Source organism: Eschscholzia californica, unplaced genomic scaffold, assembly GCF_041429995.1.
Source record: "Eschscholzia californica isolate CP2 unplaced genomic scaffold, dmEscCali1.0.p SCAF_3, whole genome shotgun sequence".
NCBI lineage: Eukaryota > Viridiplantae > Streptophyta > Magnoliopsida > Ranunculales > Papaveraceae > Eschscholzia > Eschscholzia californica.
Window position 1 is genome coordinate 17,912,948 of NW_028238420.1, and position 22,721 is coordinate 17,935,668.

Here is a 22,721-nt window from a genome sequence, read left to right on the forward strand (position 1 = left end):
TATGGTGGTGGTGGTGGTGATGGTGAAGGTACCATGGTGGTGGTGGTGGTCGTACCGTGGTGGTGGTGGAACTACGAGGTTGTTGTTGTCGAGGTGTGGTGGTGGTAGTTGAGGTAGGGTGGTGAGGGAGGTGCAATGCTTGTTGTGGTGGTGGGAGTAGAATGGTATCGTAGAAGTTCAATTGTGGCAGTGGAGCGGAAATAGACAAAAAAAAATTCGTCAAGTAAAATTTATGCATGTCTCAAAAAAAGTTACTTTACTTTGAAGTCAAAAGCTAAAAGTTTTAACTTTAAAAGAAAGTCAAGTTTTAACTTAAATGAAGTCGGTAATTTTTGCATATCAAACTAACTTTTTGACTTTTATACTTAAATAAGCAAAAAAGTAACTTTTTAACTTAGTGTTGCCAAACGACCCCTAATAACCCACTAGACAGACAAAACAGACCTATTAAAGAAAATAAACAACATAGTCAATGAAGTTAAGCTTCCATTGAAAAAAACATGACAGGTTAAACGAGGAGTTCTTCTACAAGAGGTGAGAGAGAGAGAGAGAGAGAGAGAGAGAGAGAGAGAGAGAGAGAGCATGTCCATGGGTATTTGCAGAGCAAGAGCTTTTAGGGCATTAACTTTAAATTTAAAATCAAATCTTCTTCTTCTACCCCCCGTTCGATCATCTTCCTTTCATACATACTCGTCGGGTTCTAACTTCCCATCTGAGGTAAATTTCATCAAGGTATTATTTGCATTCTTTTCACAGAAGTTGATTAGTTAGGTTTTTTTTTTTTACCTACAGTTCAGTTATAAATTTGATGGTATTTTTGTTTTTTGTTAAGTAAAATTGTTGGGTTTTTTGTTTGATGCTTGAAAAAATAGAAACAGAAGGTTGGATTCATAGGACTTGGAAATATGGGGTTCCATATGGTGAATAATCTAATTACTGCTGGATATGATGTCTCCGTCCATGACATGTAAGGCACTTCTTATACCCTTTAGGGCGATATCATGTGGCACCCAATTGGGACAGTTTCTAATGAGATTTGCGAGATCAACCCGATTATGTAAACTGTAATGAGGGACGACGTAGGCCAAAAGCAGCCAAAGCGACTTCTGTGGACAACATTTTTTAGTAGGGAACAAGAAAATGCTAGAGTTACCCGAGTGTTTTCTTTGTTACATTAGTTTTCCATACTTGGGTTATGAAATAACACCTTGTCTTACATAATGGCTAAGCCTTTTGGGTGACTTGGTACCTGAATCTATCACGTGATTAAGTCATGGTTGGTCTAGAGATGTTCCATGCGAAGGCAAAACCCTGTCTCATTTGGAAATGTAATAGTCGGAGTCTTGTAAAACAGGGTAAATGTGACCGACAATGAGATACTGTTCCACCAACACATATGTTTGGACGGGATGAAGTGCGAGAGGACAGGTCATGCCGGCCAGAACCTGCCCCTGAACATAAAAGGGGTTCATACTTCATATTGTAGAAGTAAAAATAGTGACACAAGTTTTGAAATGTTGAGGGGAAATGAGCAAATGTTTTTAAGCGAGAGATGACCCATTTACGCTTTTTATTGTTTTTTTTTTTGAATTTTTAGCGTGCCTTGAACTTTTGACCTCTAAAGTGGAAGACTAAACCCCTCTTACCACTCCAACCAAGTGTTGTTGGCTTTAATTGTTAAGTAATGCATAGTTGATACTACCATTTATCTAACTTGATTAGTTGCTTTCAGAGATTTTAATGCCATGAAGAAGTTTTCAGAAAGGGGAATTCCCACAAAAAAGACTCCTTATGAAGTTGCAGAGACAAGCGATGTTGTAATCACAATGTTGCCTTCATCTTCCAATGTGAGTTATCCTTTTGCATTGCCTAGTATCGTAGTAAATCATGTTTCTTAAGTTCACTTCTTCAATTTTTTGCTTCTTGAAATTTCATTTTCTTAAATCTCTCTTGAATCTAACACATATATTGTTAGAAATTATTGTACCACTACTTTTCCTAGTTTTTTTCCCCTTCATTTCAATTGATAAGATGAATTTCCCTCCTTTTCTCGCTTGTTGATGCAGCAAACTCAAATGAATTTTTTTCGCTATCATTGTAGTCACTTCTTTTGACGAAGAATTCAAGATAGATCCTTTCTTGACTTTTCGGGCCCAAGATATTGATTTTTCAAACTGTACGCAGGTTTTGGAGGTTTACACCGGACCAAATGGTTTGCTTCATGGTGGGAATGTCCTAAGACCATGGTTACTATTAGATTCATCCACGGTTGATCCACAGACTTCAAGAAGGATTTCTGCTACTATATCTAACTACAGTCTAAAAGAGAAAAAAGGTCTGAGACTGTATTTTGAACCATATGCACTTGATTTTTAGGTTCAAGAGGTTAGAGATCTAACACTGGCTATCACTTCTTGCTACTTTTTGGGCCCTAAAAAACTATAACAGAGACTCAGTTTTAATCACATTATCATTAATTCCTATTTACTAACACTTGATGTTAAAGACTAATGATGCTTAAGTCATCAAGTCCTAACATTGAGATTTGCGGAAGTAGATTCTATGACCCTAAACCAAATTCTATGTTAAGACTAAATGATATCAGCTTAAGTCATCAGAAAAACATTTTTTTGGTCTTTACGCGTACATCCTTTTACTAGTACACGTGCTTGTCTGTTAGTAGTTTTAGTGATAATGAAAAATAAAAAGGAAAGAAAGAACCAATTAAAGACAAGGAGCAAATGTTTTCTTCCTCTGGAAACTTATTATTCTCGAAAAGAAAGGAAAAAAACAGGGGGAAAATGAGGTTAAAAGAGGAAAAAAGAAGCAGCTAAAACGACCTTGCTCCTTAGGTAAGAACTCCGTGAAAAGTTAAAAAATGCCATGGTATGGGAATACTTGTATGTTTTTTTCTTTCTTTTGAAGAGTTAAAATTATTTAAAGAGAGACTGTACAAAGTTTTGCCACTTCTGTTTCTAATCTAGCCAAACTAAGCAGCGCATAGCTGAAAAGATTTTTTTTTTTTCTAACTTACAACTATGAATCATAATCTCCCAGGAAACGCTGAAGTCCACGATGGTCCTGAACTTAGCCCAATTTGCTCGTTTGTTCTAACTACAAACTAAGGGTAGATAGTCTTGATAGTTGAATCCGCCTCACACTTTTTCAGAAAAAGATAGCCATGTTTCTAATCCTCCATATGACTCATATAACCATGGGGAATGGACTTGTGTTATTAGCTTTACTTTACCAGGTTGTCTCTGAGAAGAAAAATCTTTGATACTTATTTTAACTTGATTGCTGCCCTAGAAGGAAGATAATGATTATGCGGAGTATTACTGTATTAGATTTCCTTAGAGTAGCTGAATAGGTGAATCTTAAATATGTTTCAATAAATGGTTTTCTATCTAGGTTCTCGGGATACCCCAACCATGTTGGATGCCCCTGTTTCTGGAGGTGTTCTTGGTGCAGAAGCTGGAACTCTTACATTCATGGTAGATATGTTACTTAAATACTTAATACCTAATAGTACTAAGAAATTTTTTGTTAAATGGAACTCCTATGACGCCTTACCTTTCTAAATGGCTCTATTTTGTAGTTTGACACCCATCCTTCGCTGAATTTTTGTCGTTGGGGTGTTTAATATAATTTGGTCTCTAGTTATTGAAATAAATATACTTTATATATAGGCATATAGTTCTGTACTACTATACATTTTCCAATTAATGTTTATGAAATAGCTGTATTTTGCAACATGTCATGTGCATACTATATCTAAGTACTAATTCATATTTGTGGTATTCAGTCCTTACACTGATAAATCCATAAAAATTTGCAGTATTTAGTCCTTAGTCTGTATATATTTTTTTTTGCTTTTAATACATCCAACCAAAGTTAAAAAGAAACCTACATTACACGAAGAGGTCAAGAACAATGTTCCTCGTGTCAAAGTGTCAAACTGTCAATGCCTCTTAAAAGCTTCGAATGATAACAAACATGTGAGGAGGATATTTGATGGAGGGAAATTGGTGATGGTTCACATCACTAAGCAATGAACCAACTAGAACTTACAGGAAGCTCGACCAGAGGAAATTTAAGCCTTTCTGAGTGCCTTCAAATTAACGACAAAGCCTACGTCATTGCGTTAGTGGACGAGATGAATATTTCCAAGTCATATGATGTCGTGGACATCTTCAGCTTTCACCCTGAAGGTTCCTTATATTTTGATGATCACTCGTGGATCAGTTTTGGCTCAGAAAGAACATGTGATGGAGACCATCTAGTGCGAATCAACCCACTTGTTAAGGGCCCAGTGGATCACAAAACAAAATCATAATGTAAGTGACCTACCGTTAAAGGAACCTTACTCACATTGTGATATCTGAGTGGTTCACACAGGCCTGACTCAGATGTGCTGAGCACATTACATTCTTATTAAGTCAAGTGGCCCTTAAATATGTATGGATATTGTACTAATAAGCGATCAATGGAGTTTTAAATAAGTTGGAGATATATACTTCTCTGGTTGTCTCCCCTCCTCATTAGCCCATCTCCTGGAGAAATGGGGGAAGGTTCCAGTTAAGAAAGCAAAACGAGATCTATGGAACCTGGTTCCCTTTGCCATTTGCTGGTCTATATGGAAAGCAAGAAATGATGGTATATTTAGAGATCTAAGTACGATGGCTTGGGTGGAAGGGGAAGACGTGCTTGGCGTCCTCTTTTCGTGGAGTAGAAACATAGGATGGGCTAGATCGTTTTCTTATTTAGATTTTCTTTCGAGTTGTGGGCCTATCCTTAGATGATGTAACTTCGTATAGTCCCCCTCCTTCTCTTTCTCCGTGTTCCTGTTTATTCTTTTTTCTCTTGTACCCCTTCCCTTTCTTTCAATATTAATTCAAAGCTTTCAGAAAAAAAAAACTTTTGGTTTTCATCTTTACATGTCGCTTGTCGTAGTCAAAATTTATAAGACGTTTAATACTCAAACTTATAAGGAGGTTGCCCGTCATTCAGGTTGGCGGACTAGAGGATGCTTATGAGGCAGCGAGACCCTTATTTATGTCAATGGGAAAGAACACAATCTATTGTGGTGGAGCAGGGAACGGATGTGTATGTTTTCTCTTAGTTTCCGCAATCTGGATATTATAATTTTTAATGCTGCAGTTGAAATAGTTCACTTACCAGTTTTTTCTTCTTTTTATCTTTCATGTGTTAAAAATGTTAGTCATGATTCACTTTCTAGATAATCCAGTTGTTAGTAGTATCAATTGAACGTTTTAGTAGAGTTTGCTTTGTTGAGCTAGAGAAATCCCTGTGTTTGTTACACATCAATGCCTGATCCTCCATACCTTGGCCATGAACACTAAGTGCTTCTCATCACTTAACGTTCCTAAAAAACCACAAGTAGACCTCAATGTTTCTGTTTTCAATCCTAACAGAAGTTCTCAGTTGTTCTTTTGAGAACCATACGAAATGCTCTCTCTTCTTAGAAGTCTAGTAGAATTCCTAGTAACATTTTTGTTATCAAATAATGTAGATACTATGAACCGTAATTTGTCATTCTTCTTTCATTTTCCTAGTAAGGGATAACAAGAGGTGGCTCCGTAGTTTTGCCTTCCCTTAGGACACTTGAACTCAGGACCACCAATTGCTCCAGATAACAATGTTATGCAAACAATACGCAGTTAAACGCTAGATAGAAGTATTAAGTCGTTGGAAGTGGTTAATGCATAATCCACTAAAATTTGAAGAGTCCACTTGTTTAATCTTTCTTGGTGTTTGAGTTATTTGATTGTAGTTTCCTAGTACATAGCGAAGCTAGTTCAAGAATCCAAGGATGAGTAAAGAAAAATTTATCATCAGTTTCCTAACCGTAGGTGTTGTATCACTATTTTATTTAACATGGACATGAATACGATCTTTCAAACATAGTGAGTGGAAAAAGACCAAAATGGAAATATGTTTGTTACATAGATCTACGTCTGTAACATCGATGTTGTTAGAGAATTGCTATCTGTTCTAGTACGTGCCACCAAATATAGATAGTGGAAACGACCAAACAAGGACACAACTATATATGTATTTCCTTATCTTACTTATTTGGCCCTTTATTTTTTGTAGTTCCAATTTTACTTTTTTGATAAACAATCAAACATGAGGGATCTTAACCTTGTGTTTTCTTATTTGATTTTAATTGTAACTTTTTCAAATTTCTTATGCAATTTTATGTGATCATACACATAAGTCACAAAATATTGTCACATAATACCAACTGAAGGTAACTAGGACAACAGTTTCGGAACACCAGATATAGGGCACAATGGAAAAACTGAAGTGGAATATTCATTTCAAGAGATATTTTCCATTGTTATTAGGTAATTTATTTTTACTTCTTCTGCAGCATTTGTGCAAGTACATGTAATACAAAATCTCAAATAATACCTATTGAAGTAAATTCACGACTATCTAAATACAAGAGTTATCAACAACACGACAAAAAACAACCAAGTAAAATCGATTTTGCTTGTAACATGAGGTTGTTGGGTTATGGTGTCTCCTAGTGTTTTAAGCGGAATCTCAGACATCTAACATGTCTAACACTAGTATCCCTCCGATCTCATGCATAAGCTAAAGATGAACTAAGGGGTCAGAGCTTATACCTGAATCGCTATTCCCACGGACTAAACTGATTGCTTTGCGCGAAGACCGGGAGCTCCAACTGTAGCTCCTGTACTGTAGCGCCCCAAATCCCGAATCTCAAGCTAACCGCCTTAAAATCGAAGATTTGAGACCTTCAAACTGGATCCATGAGCAACGCCTACCATGAGTGCACAATAATACCTGAAAAACAAAATAGCTGGGTTAAAACCCATCTGTAGTAGATTTCCATAAACCAAAGTCTCGGGTAGGCAAGCTCAATCCCCCAATCAAGGAAGTATTGCATTCATATTCATTATTGACATTATCTGAAATTCAACGGTGAATACTAACATAATATATCAGATTTACCCAATCCCTCTCGAAACTAATAATTTATGTCCTTTGATTAATTATTAGGGTTTCAGGTTCTCGTATTTTAATCCGATACTAACCCTGATAATACAACGATCTTTCCTCTTTTTCCAGTAGATATAAAACATCATGTCTTTAACTAAGGTAAACCTTTATAGCACCAAACTTGACATGTACGTCGACAAACACATTATGTCAAAAGACACAATCATCAAACCCTCGTTCAGGTATCTCAGGCCAATACACAACAAACATCGACTCTTATCAAGAATTACAAACAAGTTTACCAAACAATTCAAGCTAACAACACATGACAAGTCAGAAGGGATGATGCTCATAGTAGATCCTCACGTGGATCGCAACCTCAAACAAGCAAATAACAATAATAGTTAACAAACATCGACTCACCACTAGAAGGTATCTACCTAAGAGATACATTGCCTAGAGAACAGAAACCATGTGAATTATCTCAATAAATTCGTCCATTGGAGACTGTCTTGACACCTTGCACAAAAACTATCATAACTCCTCACTCAGAACTCCGATTAACGCACCGTTTGAAGCATCGGAAAGTACATGAACATACCTTTCCAAAAATATAAGATACACACGCAAACTCATCACCTATCAATACCAGATTTAATTTTAAACTAGACCGAGATACAATAGAGACTGTTTTGACACCTTGTACAAAAACAATCATAACTCCTCACTCGAAACTCGGATTAATGAACCGTTTGAACTACTAGAAAGTAGACAAAGAGACCTTTCCAACCATATAAGAATCATACCGAGATTCATTATATATCAATACCAGTTTCAGTTTTAATATAGACCAACATACAGTAGAGATTGTTCCGACACCTTATACGAAAACTATTGTAACTCCTCCTTCCTTCACTAAGGGGTGGCTGCACCATCTCTCTTTTCCATATACTTTCTTCAAAAGTGAAGAGGATTAGGGTTTTTTTGAAACACACTAGTATTTTATCCAACTTAAACTGACCTAGTGTTTGTTATTTCTACCCAATTTGATATATAAAAAAAATAAGGGTGTTACATCTACTTGAGACACCCGAGCTACCAACTTGATCTTCCTGCCTTTCAGTTAGCTAGAATTATCTTCGACAGTTAGACGAAGAACTCCTTTCTTCTTTAGACTAAGCAGGTAACAGGGAACTTTCTTTTTTCTCTCTCTCTCTCTCTGCTTTATGCTTGTAACGACAGATATGTCTTTTGAGAATTTTCCACACATGTTTATGTTCTAAAGAGGCCCTTATAAAGAACTTCAGAAGTCAGAATCCCATTCAGACAGGGATTCCTTATTGGCCACATAAACAGGTATCTGAGTCCCACTCATATTGGGATTCCCAGATGAGTTAATCATTTGGGAAATTCTAATAAGGTGGCCGACCATATCTGCCCCTTATTTGGCTAAGCCTGATCGGCCGGCCCCTTTTGGTCAGGCCTTGTGCCCGCCCATTCCCCTTTTTTTTTGGGCGTTCGTTATCTTTGCCTTTGGCCTTCAGGAAATATTTACAGATCTAATCCATACTCTTGTGTCTCATCCCTCTAGTCATCGATCGCACTGACACTCTTTGGTGTAACCCGATGTAGGATCCAGTCGGAGTTAGCCGCGAATCACCCGAGTGATTCGACGATCGTAGTTGATTTCTAGCTAAACTTTACGATCCCTAAATCAAGAGATATATATTAGAACTGAAGAAGAAAATGAAGATGAAAAAGATAAAGGAAGAGATATGTATTTTGTGTCTTCGGATGTTTTGCTAGATTACCATTATGTCGATCGAAATTTCCATCATGTTGGTGGAAACTATGCAGGAAATACTTGTAAGTGTGATTTTGTGCACCTAATCTAAATTGAGGAAATATAAATTTCACGAAATTTCATTCCTTGGTTATCACATGGACAAATTTGAATCGGCAAATGTGATTAAAGGCAAAATGGGGTGTCAATATATGTAGATATGTATAAAACTACAAACTTAAGACTATGAACAATGCCCTACTCTCTAAGTGGATTTGGAGGTTCGCAACAGAGAATCCAAGGGTGGATGGGAGCAAACTCCATCAAAAGAGGCGTATGGTTGTGGGGTCTGGAAAGGCATTCAACATAGATGTCCCTCCTTTCTATCCATTACCAAATGGAAATTAGGTGAAGGAAATCTCATCAGCTTCTGTACAGAGGTGTACCAATATTCCACTTAAGGATCGTGTCCCTGCGATATTCAATCTAGCAGTGAACAAAGGAGCTACTGTTGTCGATAACTTTAACAGGGAACAAGGCACTCGGAATATCATCTTGAGAAGGAATTGAATGATTGGGAAGCCCCAATCATGGCTCATTTGTTGGAGATTTTGAATTCCATTCATCCAACAGATTAACAGAAGGGGAGGTAGATCCAACAGGAGGGGAGGAAGATTGCAGAGTCTGGAACCTAGAGGGAAAATAGAAACTCTCGGGGAAACAGCGCTACAAAAGACTCTCTAGTCACTACCGACAAATCAGGAAACTCAGGAGTTTCAGCACACTTCTATATGGAGCCAGATAATTCCCACAAGGGTAAGTTTCTTTGTGTGGGCAGCATTAAAAAACAAAATCCCAACCGTAAAGATGCTGAAGAAAAGAGGTATGCTGATTCCCAATAGGCGCATAAGGTGTAAAGAGGAGGGGAACACAAATCATCTCCTTCTCCATTGTGCCAAGACTCGATTACTATGGGACTTCTTCATAGACAAATCGGAATGTATGGTGCATGGCGAATACAGTCGAGCAAGTATTGTCCCAATGGATTACCTTAAAGTCAGGAAGGAAAGGGAAGAGGCCTGGAGTATTATCCCTCTGGCCATTATACAGTTGGTGTGGAAAGATAGGAACCAAAAATTATTTAAGTAGTTCAATCCTTTCAGCTCTCTGGCAGTGGAAGACATCTTAGCTTTGCTTTTCCATTGGAGTAGAAAGGCCCCTTGGGCCAAGAACAAGTCTTATACAGACTTCATTATGAATTGGGAGTCAAACATATCTTCTAAACCTAATATCATCCTTGTACATCATATCTTCTTTTTCAATATTAATTCAAACTTCTCAAAAAAAATAAAAATAAAACTACAAACTTTACACCCTATTTTATAAATTTCTTATTACTGGTGAATGTGATAGCACTCACCGTGGTATAAATGGGATGCCAAAATTTGCAAAAGTTCCCTATATGAGAGCAGACATAGGTTAATGGCTTAATGCCATGTCGATATTGCGTAAGAAGACGAATTTAGTATCACAAATTGTAACTCGAAAAATAAATCAAATAATAACTGCGTCTTCTGATTCGATTACCATAACCTATCATAAACTTATATATCGTCGTGCAGTTGAACTGGTACTGTGAAAGAAGATTATTCAGTTTCACACAGCTAATGATTATGTAATTCAGTTTATTAAGGAGTTGTCATTATTGCTTTAAACACCTGGTCATGCATGAGAAAAATCCTCACATAATATCGAATTAAATATATACTTTTGAAACTTTCAATAAATATATACGGAAAAAATGTATCATGAAAGATAGGATAACACTTGGGAGCCTATGTTTCAATATCATGGCCTCCCACTTATGAACAAAATCATAGTACGATTTAGACTTGGACCAATTTAAATTTTTACTCCAATGGAATAGTAGTCCTTTTACATCTTCCACCTTAGTGACATGTTGTGGATTAGATTCCTTGGATATGATATCGTTCCTGTCCTTCCAGAGGCACATGAAATCATGGTCCAAACTTCCTTATCAGCCCTCGGAGTCTTCAAATATTGCCATTGAATGATAGCTTGGCCGATCATCTTAGGGAGTCTTCGAATATCGAATAAAATATATATCTAAGGTTTGAGTATTGTCCCAGTTCTTAAACCATCAATCTATGTGCTAGCTGTCTGATCCATGTCATGAATTTGCTATTTAGGTAGCAAAGATATGCAATAACTTGGTAATGGCTGTGAGTATGCTCGGGGTGTCAGAAGCATTTTCTCTCGGTCAATCACTAGGAATCACAGCTAGTACACTAACCAGGATATTTAACTCTTCAAGTGCTCGTTGTTGGAGTTGGTATTGCATACTTCCCTTTCATTTGCTTTAAAAATTAAATGCTTCAAAACCTGATTCAATAAATTTACATGCTCCTACGACAGGAGATATAGTTGGCTATGCACTTCTTCAGAGCTTTCTGATGTGGTGTTCAACAAGCAACACCATGGGAGAGGCGGTGCTTGATGTTTCACAAGAGCACTTGTTAAATTTGCTTGATAATACTGAGGCACATATATGTTGTTTGTACTTAACGGTATACGATTTTACCATAAACCATATATGAAACAATACAAAGCAAACTGGAAAAGTTTCTGAACTGATTTCAATTTCAATCCTGGACACGGGTAGTGGTGTGGAATCCTGTGGATGCTAAGTAAGCATGCAGTGCTCTTACAGTCTTGCTCATTTTGATCAACTTGACTCAAAAGTTAGCCAACCTAGTGGAATCGAGTAAAGGATTAATTTTCACTTACGATGAAACACTTTCAGAACAATATAAACAAGTAAACAGCAATCCAGACACCAATTACATACTCCAAAGTCCAAACAGAAATCAAACACTCCGAACAGAACATTCCCAACTTCAAAAAGCAACTAAGCACCTACAGGATACAACAGTAGTGAGAACTCTGGTTTAGGAATTAAGACAACTCAAATGCCTAAACTAAGGTTGCACATAGTTCAAAAAAGGGAACTAGGATATTATGCTGGTCGACACTTATAAGTAACACATCCTTATGTTTCTCGTTTTCGTTTCACATATATCATATATGGATGTATAGTTGTATGGTGATACGTCATGTATGCTTATATAGTTAAAATTAAGATTTGATCATATTACTTTTCATCTTAGTCTCCAGTATTTAATTTGTATTAAGGTTTTGTAATTTGAGCATCTTATGAAACATACGTGTAATACTGGACTGAAAGCTTAACCCTCTTGAATTTTCAGCGAAATAATGGTCTATCAGTCTATCTGTCTAGGGCAATCCCTTGATTGATCTTTATTGTGTTCATAAGCACTTCGAGTTTCAAAAGTTCTTTTTCTTCACTGACAAAAATTTGACAGTGACACTTACAAAAATTTGACAGTGACACTTACAAAAATTTGACAGTGACACTTACAATCCAGTTCCAGGAGTAATGGAAGGGGTGCCTTCTTCAAAGAATTATGATGGTGGCTTTTCGTCTCATCTTATGGTATGTGGTCGTGTTTCTTTTATCTTGCTTTTCTTGTTATAGGAAGAGAACCTTGGATTTTATTGTCAGATCAGTATAAAACAAATGTACCGGCTGGCAAAGTCGTTCATGTGTCAGCCAACATTGCTACAGTGCCTCAGGCCCTCGTGGAGAACGCAGGCAGTATAGGGATATAACAATTGATCTGTTTCCCAATAGTTGGTAAAATTTGCTGGTTAAAACCTGTCCAACTCAACCAAGCTTTGCTTGCTACACAATTTAAGAACTGAGATAGGTGTTTCATGTTGTGGTCCCTCCACTCTAGCTTCATTATTATATATCTAGACAGACTTGATAATGGAAATCCCAGTCATGATACGTTTAGAATACCTCGATTTAAGAGTCTTTGGCTTAAGGTACAAACAGTTAGTTCAATTTGTGTTCCATACACATATTTATCGTTTCTCTTGTTACAAAGAAGTAACAACCTTTGCAGCATAAGCTTTCATTCATGCTTACCTTAATGCAGGCATCTGGGTTATCTTTCAAATATTTGATAATGATATGGATAGAAAAGTCCCATTATGAACTATTGGTGGAAGAGAAAAACGGTTCGTGACGGAATTTTTTCAATTAAGTGTATGGTTCATTCAGGACTCTTCTTCATAAAAGAAAATGCAGACGTTTTTGGGTATCTTAGTCATAGGAACTCAAAGTAGAGTTCTTATACTATTTATCAGATATATTTTATATATGGATGATGGTGGTGGGGGTGGTTGCATTAGTGGTTGGGGTGGTGGAGCAAAGTGGTAGGGTACTAGGGTGGTGGTGCGAGTTTTGATGGTGATGGGTTTGGTGGTGACACGGGGTTGGCGTTGGACGGTGGTGGTTGTCAGCTGGTGGTCTTGGAATAAGACAACGAGACTGAAGGCAATGCAAGAGACAATTGGGCGGTTATTTGTTTATTGTAAATGCACAACATGAGTGGGCTATAGTTATTTATTACAAATGTACAACATGAGTGGCTTGAGTATGAAGTCTTACGCCATAAAACAAAATCTTAGAATGAATGATTTCGAGTTTAGGGAAGTCGTGGGAAGTTACTTACTTCTTAGGTTTTTCGCCCAACTAAAAAAGTTGTTTATAAGTCCGTCGTCAGACGACAACATCAACTCTTAGTTAAGAATATCCAAAGATGTCCATTTTGACATTCTTTTGTTGATACAGGCCAAAGACTTAAAACTTGCCGCAGCATCAGCGAAGAATGTTGGTCTAAATTGCCCGTTGACATCTGAAGCACAAAAAATGTATGTTACCTTCTTTCTTCCCCTACAAATCTTCTGAAATAAAATTAATAGTTTGCTAAGTTCTTGTCTTATATATTTAACTGTAGAAGTGTAGGTAAGATATATATATATATATATATATGCCCAACTCAGTGTCTATTTTACTACTAAGTGCACATATTCTCGTTTTAGTTATTTCTATGCAGTAGGAGTGACATTTTAGCTCTCGTTATTATACTTCCATTAAGCAGTACGGTGTCGGCGTGATGATAAAGATAATTGATTGATCTTCAAAATGAAGACAGATATAGTTGATTAAAACTACTTTGCAAGTAATTTAAGGTAAAGTTTGTGGACATGTCTAATTAAGTCAATTAGAAAAAAAAAAAAGTAATATTATGAATTTTTTTACTAGAAAGAGGCACGAAAATAAATTAAATTAAACTTTATAGTTGGTTTTTTTTTGTTGAACTTAAACTTTATAGTTGTTATAATATAATGGTTGGAGCCATTGCTAAGTTCTTGCACAAGCTTGAAGCATAAACTGAAAGAGTACCGGTAGGATTGTAGGGCACAGTTCACCACTGGTTGACTAGTTCTAATGTACATTTTTGGTTTATTCTGAAATAGGAAGCATGACGAAGAACATAAGAACTCATAAATATACATGCAAAATAACGTAGCAACATCTAAGCTTTGTCCATTGGTTGCTGAATGAATAATAAGTACTAACATAGGTATTTATAAGCCGCAAATGCCCTTATAGTCTAGGGCCTACTGAAACCCTATCAAACTCTAATCTTGTAAAACCTAACCGTTGCTATTGATCTAATAACTTAGATCTATCAAAGATGCTATACTTGGCCAAGCTAGGGTACCCTGTGCTCTGATACCATCTGTAACACCTCGGTTTCTTATTCTCTAGTAAACTATAGGCACATTTATAGATTTTATGTCAACTGATTGATCTTGAAGTTCTGCTTCTACCTTGTTTGTGGGTTGAATCAAGTTGCATCAACTCCTCTATTGTCGGCCAATTATCAATACAAGGCTTTGCCTATATCCATCCAGTGCCACTGTATTATTCGAGGGCCGCGGCTTTGGGGAATAAAGAAAAGTCTCCGGGGAATAAAGACTTCAGTCAACATTATTTGACCTAGGGAACATCTTTGTTTTGGGTCCTAAAATTAACTTTGTTATTTTTTGATCCCTAATCTTCATCTCCTCTTTTTAGGGCATAAATATACCTAACGGAAACCAAAAATAAATTAAGAAACCATGGCAACAGAAGTTCTGAATTCTGATCAATCAAATCATAAGTTGAATAAGAGTTTCAGCAATGAATAATACCTAACAGTGGCAACTAAGAACCAAAAACCTAATTTGCAAAATGGCATTACCAATCCGAAACCCTGTAAATTGAAACAAAAGAAATTTTGCTTTTTCAAGTGATATTTGGGGATTTAGTTTGATTTCAAATCTGGGTAGTTTGATAGGAAATCCATGGTTGCTCCAAATGTTTCTGCAGTTTCATTAAAATCTCGTCTTCCTATTCAATTTCATCAGCTACCCATGTTTCATCAAACTTCCAAAGTAAGTTACTTTGTGTTTTCCTTGATTTTAATATTTATTGTTAGTTCAATTTAATCGCTTTTGTGTGATTATTCTTTTCCGGTACAACTATGAGACAGAGAGAAGATTGTCTTCTTTGAATTACGGATTACTAATATGAATTAGGGTTTCGTATTTGTTTCTTGCGCCCATGTTTCCTGGATGGTAGTCTTTTTTTTGTACTAATTTGTTATAACATTTCGTGACCCAAGACTAATTTGATCAAGTTAGAGAATTCTCAGAATGTGATTCCTCTTATTTGTAGTTGTTGGTCTCTCACAATTTGCTCAACTCGGGTTTTAACAGAGGAGAGAGAGGATGAGAGAGGATGAGAGAGAAAAGAAGATGATGACTTATGGTTAAAAAAGGTGGTGGTGGTGGCGAGAAATTGTGGTGGTAGATGTTAGAATTTGTGAGTGAAGGTGGGGTGAAGAAGATGAAGAATAAGGACAAAATAACAAACAAAATTATTCTTGGACTAAAAATTAAATATATCACTAAAGTCAATCTTAATTGACTAAGTCTTTATGCCCCGGAGACTTTTCTTTATTCCCCAAAGCCGCGGCCTATTCGAGAAGCCCTTGTACCTGATGCCCAACCACTACATCCACTTTATATCTTCCTCTTGGATAACTCTATGACTTAAATCCTCAATACTATCTTTCTAAGCGCAAGTCAACATCAATTAGCAGCTGGAACTAATGGAGGAAATCCTTAGAAGGAACTCGACCTAGCTCATCCTTAGGCCTGCGGACACCCCGAGTTCCCTATTTCCTCTAGTACATTATTTTAGAATTACTTTTACTACTGCTGTGTTAATAATATTAGTAATAACACTACTAGCACTCTAGCAGTAGCAACCAAGGAAATATGGCCCCCCTAAACGTTATAATCAGAACAGAATCTAGAGATTTCGTCAAGTTGGAGTTAGAAGTAGCAATGTTTCAGATATCAAATGTAAGCAAATTTTATGAGCCACTGTTGGGGGCTGGCTCACCCCATTGAAGGGATTATTTATGTAATCTTTTCATCATTCAAGTTGTAAATCTCCATTAGTTGCAAGTTATCTCCCTTGTTGTTTTCTTTTTATTTGCTCTCTAGCTACAAATCTAGTTTTATTTATTTACAACCTTATGCATCATCTAGTGTACGAAAGCATCACTCTGTGTAATCTATAACCCTAGAGGTTGATGTCGGAAGTTATGGAGTAGAAAGGTCTTTGTAAAAAATACTTGCTGAATTGAGTGTGGAAAACCATTCCTAGAGTTGGCAATGGTTTGCCAAGGAGAACAAGAACTAGAAAAGTGACACCGTGGGTTGTCTCATTCGAAACGGGAACTTTAGTGATTTGTGTTGCAGATACATGGGTTCTCCCGCCTCAAAATATGGCATATAAGAATGGAGTAATTATGTGATTTGTGTTGCAGATACATGGAACTGTGCAAGGAAGGTCATGAATGCAAAGACTTTTCCTGTGTTTTCCGCCACTTCTATGCTGGATCGGATGAACTTTAGTCTGGTGAGGTTGAGAACAATATTAAACCTATGTCCATCTTTTTTTTTTGATGAAATAACCTATGTCCATCTTGGGAGACTGATTGCTTAATCTAGTTTCATTTTGTGTTCTGAGCAGATCTGACATGAAAATCTACCTGATTTCCTGTATAAAGGAACCTTCATTGAAACGCTTTCTAATGACAATAGAGGAATGTGGAATAGGCTCAAGTGAAGGAGCTGGGTATGTGGTAGATGTTGACTTTACTAGTTACTAGGTAGTCATTTATATTTGGGACTATATGTTTATGATCTGTTGTGTTTTGGTTGGAATGCCCTTAATTGTGGTGGTTACTATGCTTGGCATTGGTTTCTTTCTAATGTTTGTATTAGCTACCCAGGCTCCTTAAGTCTGCTGATTAATGCAAATATAAAAATAGAGAAATGTAATTTCATGTGTGGGTCACATTTACTAAGTTTTTCTCGTGATATTAGTTTCATTTCTTTTATTCAAAAGTTTTTCCTGGTTAGCATCATAGCATGGATTGGGATGAGTGTTTTGTTTGTTCAAATAAGTAGTCCATCTTGTCCAAAGCTACATTAATCTATAGAGATATACATGTTTCAAGTGGTGGAATCACGATAAGTCAGGGTGTGTTGTCCACCGGCCTTTGGTGCAGTGGTTGGACACCCCTCTTTAAGTCCTTGAGTTCGTGGGATCGAGGTGGAAGCAGTTTGTCATTAAGATTTATCCCACCTAACTTAGGCTATAAATAAAGTAAATAATGTAATGAATTTGTCGGGTGTTAGGTCTCTTTCATGTTGTTGGGTTTTATAAATTAGGTAGTTATCGAGCTTATCACATCTTCATGATGTATTAAGGCCTTCTAACGACTAATCTACGTAGTCGAATTCTCAAAAGAGTCGGGGCGTGTTAGCATAAAATAACTATGGAATCATTTATTCTATTATGATTCACACATCAATTTTCAACAAAAAAAAAAGAAAAAGATTCACACATCAATCCATAATAAGTGATAAATAACCGTAAATAAATAATACCAGATGAGAGTGCCACATTGTTAACTTCTGTTATAAATTTGATATATGTTTAGGAAAGTACCAATCATAATAAACGTTTACAATCTACTGTATAGTAAGAAATTTTCTTTATAAATTAATGTGTAAACAACAACTCACCAAGTTAAGAACTCCGTGTAGGAGTAAATAAGATTTATGCATGACTTCCATTTCTGATGAAGGCATAACCATCTGAAAAAATACAGGAAACTGAGCTAAAGATTTGATTTTTAAGTTTATTTAAATTAATAAGACAGTCATATTCTGTTTGGTCAAAAGCTCAAAATTTATATTTTGTTTAATTAAGAATACAATATTTTTACAACCGTCTTGTAAGTTGTTATAATCCCTCTTGCAAATTGTAGCAAAGGTGTTGCAAGCTGTTGCAAACATCTTACAAAGCTATTGTAAGTTGTTTTAAACCTCTTGGAAGTTGTCGTCAAATTATGAAGATACCTATAGAGCTGAAGATTAAAAAATTTGAGTGATCTATTTTCACTATAACAAAAAATTTAGTGGGAAGTTTTGGCCAAATTTCCCTGAACTATAACAGAGGTTGCAACATTGAATGCAACCTAATAGAAATTCATACTTGAATAAGAAAATTTAGGGCTAAACAAACCTAAATTTTCTATTTCCACCTAGTTAAGAAGGCAGGGTCGGGTCAGGTCGGGCTTCAATCCGGGTTGGTTGCACCCTGACCGATAAATGACTCGGGCCAAAATATAATGTGGGGTTACAACTAGATAACTGAATTTGTTGCAACCACTCTATATATTCGAAGTAAAAGAAACACCTCTTTTCACATTTGTAGTTCATTTATCACGACATTTTTGTTAAAAAGTTATAGTCATTTCTAGCGGCATGTCTATTTTTTTTTTGATGAAATAGCGGCATGTCTATTAGTTCTAAGATATAGGGGGTGAATGGAAGTTTTAACCCAACGTTTGAAATTTCATCTTCGACAAATGCTAAAGGTTGTCACGACATTCAATGTATAAAGCTCATTCTTTCCTCATTTAACGACTATTTTATGTAAATAATGGTTGGGTAGTACTTGTTCCAACTACGGTTGTTTGAGTATGAGCACCTCCTTCATGCTTAGGTTTACAAGTTTGTAAATGTCGTTTTAAAGTAAATGACCCTTTCTAAGGGTTTCCAACATAATCTCTTTTGCACAACTTACAAGCTGCCCTCATAGATTTATCATTTTCTATCGCTCATTCTTCCATCGTAATATAATTCTATACATCGATTTCTATTTCTCTTAGATTATTGGGTTCTGGGAGTATTACTATCTATAGTTGGTTCCTGACCCGACACTTGGACAGCATCATGTCCAAAGGGACTACCAAAATCATACTATTGTCTGACATTATCATCGTTATCCATAACTAAAATATCAAAATTAGTTTTTTATTATTTTTTCTATTTCGTTTTTTGCCCAAATGACTCTATTATACTATTATCTCTCGCTCTGATTCCATTTTGTCAATCATTCTTATCCGGTCCATTCTTTTTCTTTCCTCTCTTCGGTGCTTTCCACAAACTGTTGTTTGTTTTCTATAAACTATTGTCTGTTATTGGAAATCAGAGTTTTCTAAGTTACGATGATATATTTTTTTTTGATCTTGTTTAGCGATGTTTACTCTAGTAAGTTTGATATGTTTTCATATATATTTAGTTAAAGCGTTTTTTTCTTTTTTTTTTTTTTTTTTGGAAATCAAACTTCATATAACGGCCAAAAGGCTAATGAGAATTACAACATGAAGTTTAAAATAACAAAGACATAACCAAACGAGCCAACAAGCCAAGATATGCCCACTTGGGTTGCCTCTGCAACTACTTGGTCTAACTGGTGGGCTACTTCTGGTACAACCACCACTCGCCATTTAAGGGTAGTTATATAGTCGATGCTTCGTTCGTCTTCTTCTTCGATGATCAAAACACTCGACCCTGGAGAAAATGAAAGTAACAAAAGGTCCTAAAGACCAACATAACAGGCCCTAAAGACCAACATAACAGGCCACAAAGACCAACAAAGAGACATAACCTTTATTATAGTAAATATGTAGAGAACTAGTAACTCTTTCTTCTTCCTTGCTCCCCAACACGCACTTAATCCATCTTTGATTCCATAATACCACCATATAAATGAACCAGTAATTACCTTGTAATCAAGAACAAATCTTTCCAGTATTTAATTCATTTTCAAATCTGGTATAAACCCTAATGGAACAAGTTCATCTCTTCATTTCTTCCATTCGACAAACATTATTGATGTCTTTTCTACATCCATTGATCTTGCTATCAAGAACCTCATCATTGTTTCATCACTATAATCCTGAGTTGAAATTTCTTGATTTTCTATTCTGCCCAAATAATGGTGAAGAACACATCAACACATCTATAATTGAAATAAAGAAAACAAAAGAGAGAAGAAAGATGGGAGAGAAATAGAAAAGAGAGAAACCTAGAGACTACACATGGAGGAAATACTAAATAAAACAAAAGAGAAAGGGGATCCGGCGAAGGGAGAACCCTTCTCCCTTCGCCGGAGGAGCAAACACAGATCTGGGTTTTAGAGAGAGAGAGACGGTTAAGGAGAGACGGTTAAGGAGAGAAGGAGAGAGAGAGAGACTTAGTTAAAGCGTTTAAATATGCTTGTTTGTGATGTTTTGTAGATCACATTTGTTTTTTCACGATCTGATTTGTTTACTACAAACAGTTGTTTGCTCGTTGCTTTCTAGAAACTGCTGTTTGATTTCTACAAACTGTTGTCTGTTCTAGAAAACCCGATATTTTCTGGTTATGATGATGTTTTTTTATCTATTTTGATCTTGTTTGTTGATATTTTTATCTGTGTTGGCCTGTTTTTATACATATTTATTGTTTTTATTTAATATGTTTGTGTGTTTTTATCCGTTTTGCTCATTGCAAACTTAGTTTGCTAGATGCAAAATATAGTTTTCTAGCTACATGCAAAATGTTGTTTTTTGTCTACAATCTGCTGGGGCTTCTTGAAAATCAGGTATGTTCTGATTTATGCTCATTTTGTTCTACTTAATTTTTGGCGAAATAGCCATTTATGATATTCCAACATTTTTTTGACCCAACATTTGTTTATCGGTGACAAACTAAAGTTCCTATGTATAAAAAAAGGTGTAAATAGTGCTCTAAAATAAATAAGAATCACATTCAAAAACAAAAAAAAAGCAAAGTAAAAACCGCTAAAAAGTAAAAAGAATAGTAAAACGAAGATCAAACGACATTTTGGTTTGGGAGAATTTGACATACACCCCCACTATTATACGATAATTAGGACTACACCCCCACTTTTTCAAAACTTTTGATATACACCCCCACTTGGACGGAAACCGTCAACTCAGAGTTAAGTTGGGTGTGTACGAAACACACGCGCCAACCATGACAATTTTACCCTTTTGTAGTTGTTGAAATATTTTGAGCGATTTTGACATACACCCCCACTATTATATGAATTTTTGGACTACACCCCCATTTTTTTGAAAAAAATAAAATTTTTCAATTTGCCTTCCAACGATCATCTTTTACCTTTTGTCTTATAAACTTATTTATCTTGGACAAGCTAAAAGGTCAAAGCGAAAGAACTATTTATCTTATATGGGAGGAACTTGTCCAAGATAAATAAGTTTATAAGAAAAGAGGTAAAAGATGATCGTTGGAGGGCAAATTGAAAAATTTTGTTTTTTCAAAAAATGGGGGTGTAGTCCAAAAATTCATATAATAGTGGGGGTGTGTCAAAATCGCTCAAAATATTTCAACAACTACAAAAGGGTAAAATCGTCATGGTTGGCGCGTGTGTTTCACACACACCCAACTTAACTCTGAGTTGACGGTTTCCGTCCAGGTGGGGGTGTATATCAAAAGTTTTTAAAAAGTGGGGGTGTAGTCCTAATATTCATATAATAGTGGGGGTGTATGTCAAATTCTCCCTTTTGGTTTTGGGTGGGATTTAAGGAGACTATACATAAATTTTATATTTGTTATTGTCTTTTGGTAATTCCGGGCAGACCAACCATTATGAAATACAGTAGATTTTTGTGCAATTTCTGAGTTGTTGGACTAAGCTACTCGGGCAGACTAAACAACCAATATATCCAGTACATTTTTGGGAATTAAAGAGTGCAATCAAAACGTTCATGGTGTGTTTCCGTGAAGGATTTATGAACCCACAGATTCATGAATCCAAATAATTGTTTTGATTCGTTTGGTAACGATTACTAAGAATTAAAGAATTTGTAATTATTTGAATTTTGTTTTAAATGCATTAAAATTAATTTTTTAGGAAATCATTTGTTCGAAACCCGTTTCTTGGAAAACACTTATGGTTTGCTTTTGAAAAATAGGGTTTTTGTGCGAAAACTGTTTTTTTCTCATAAAAAAGTTCTTGTTTCACCTAAAACCGTTTTTTGACGAGAATCATTTTTTCACGAAAATAGTTTAGAAAAAAACAATTTTTGGAAACGTTTCTGAAAAAACGGTTGTCGTGAAAAAACGGTTTCTGAAAAACAAAGAGTTCTGAAGAAAACAATTTTCAAAGAATATGATTTTTGTGAAAACAAAGTTTCTAAAAAACGATTTTCATGATTTTTTTTTTCGAAAAAAAAAGAGTTCCTTAAAGAAAAGAAATTCCGGAAAAAACGATTTCCGTGGAAAGAAAGCTTTTCGAAAAAATCAGTTTGGGCTTAATAATCTAAAATCGCAACAACTCTTAGGGAGTAGGGTGGGATTTTGGTCAAATACAAATTTTAGATTTAAGAATTATTAGGATTCAAGAATCTTAGGATTTTAGCAATCAAACAAATTACAGAGTCTTAACTCCTATCAAATCCCATTTTTAAGAGAAATCTTATTTATGAAATCCAGCATATTCCCCTTGTCGTATCGTATAGATAGACAATAATACGATGATGATGAA

At 35.8% G+C, this 22,721-nt stretch overlaps 1 protein-coding gene across 10 annotated transcripts; it reads left to right on the forward strand.

The window, feature by feature from the left end:
• The first annotated feature begins 285 nt into the window (after positions 1-285).
• Positions 286-17,118, forward strand: LOC147548795 (6-phosphogluconate dehydrogenase family protein). Of its 10 annotated transcripts, none has more exons than XR_015238777.1 (12): positions 286-717; positions 873-967; positions 1,733-1,847; positions 2,185-2,335; positions 3,412-3,494; positions 5,011-5,106; positions 10,987-11,129; positions 12,227-12,311; positions 13,518-13,597; positions 15,065-15,169; positions 16,615-16,706; positions 16,821-17,118. XR_015238777.1 is itself a non-coding variant. In XM_086672169.1 (12 exons), the coding sequence occupies exons 1-12, from the start codon at positions 583-585 to the stop codon at positions 16,957-16,959; spliced, it is 1,284 nt and encodes a 427-aa protein (XP_086528295.1). In that variant the 5' UTR covers positions 286-582; the 3' UTR covers positions 16,960-17,118. The 10 variants fall into 10 exon arrangements, 8 of the variants coding, with proteins under 8 accessions (XP_086528295.1, XP_086528297.1, XP_086528301.1 ...); XM_086672169.1 differs by having other exon boundaries at positions 15,105-15,169; positions 16,615-16,711; XM_086672171.1 differs by having other exon boundaries at positions 15,105-15,169.
• The last annotated feature ends 5,603 nt before the right edge of the window (positions 17,119-22,721 follow it).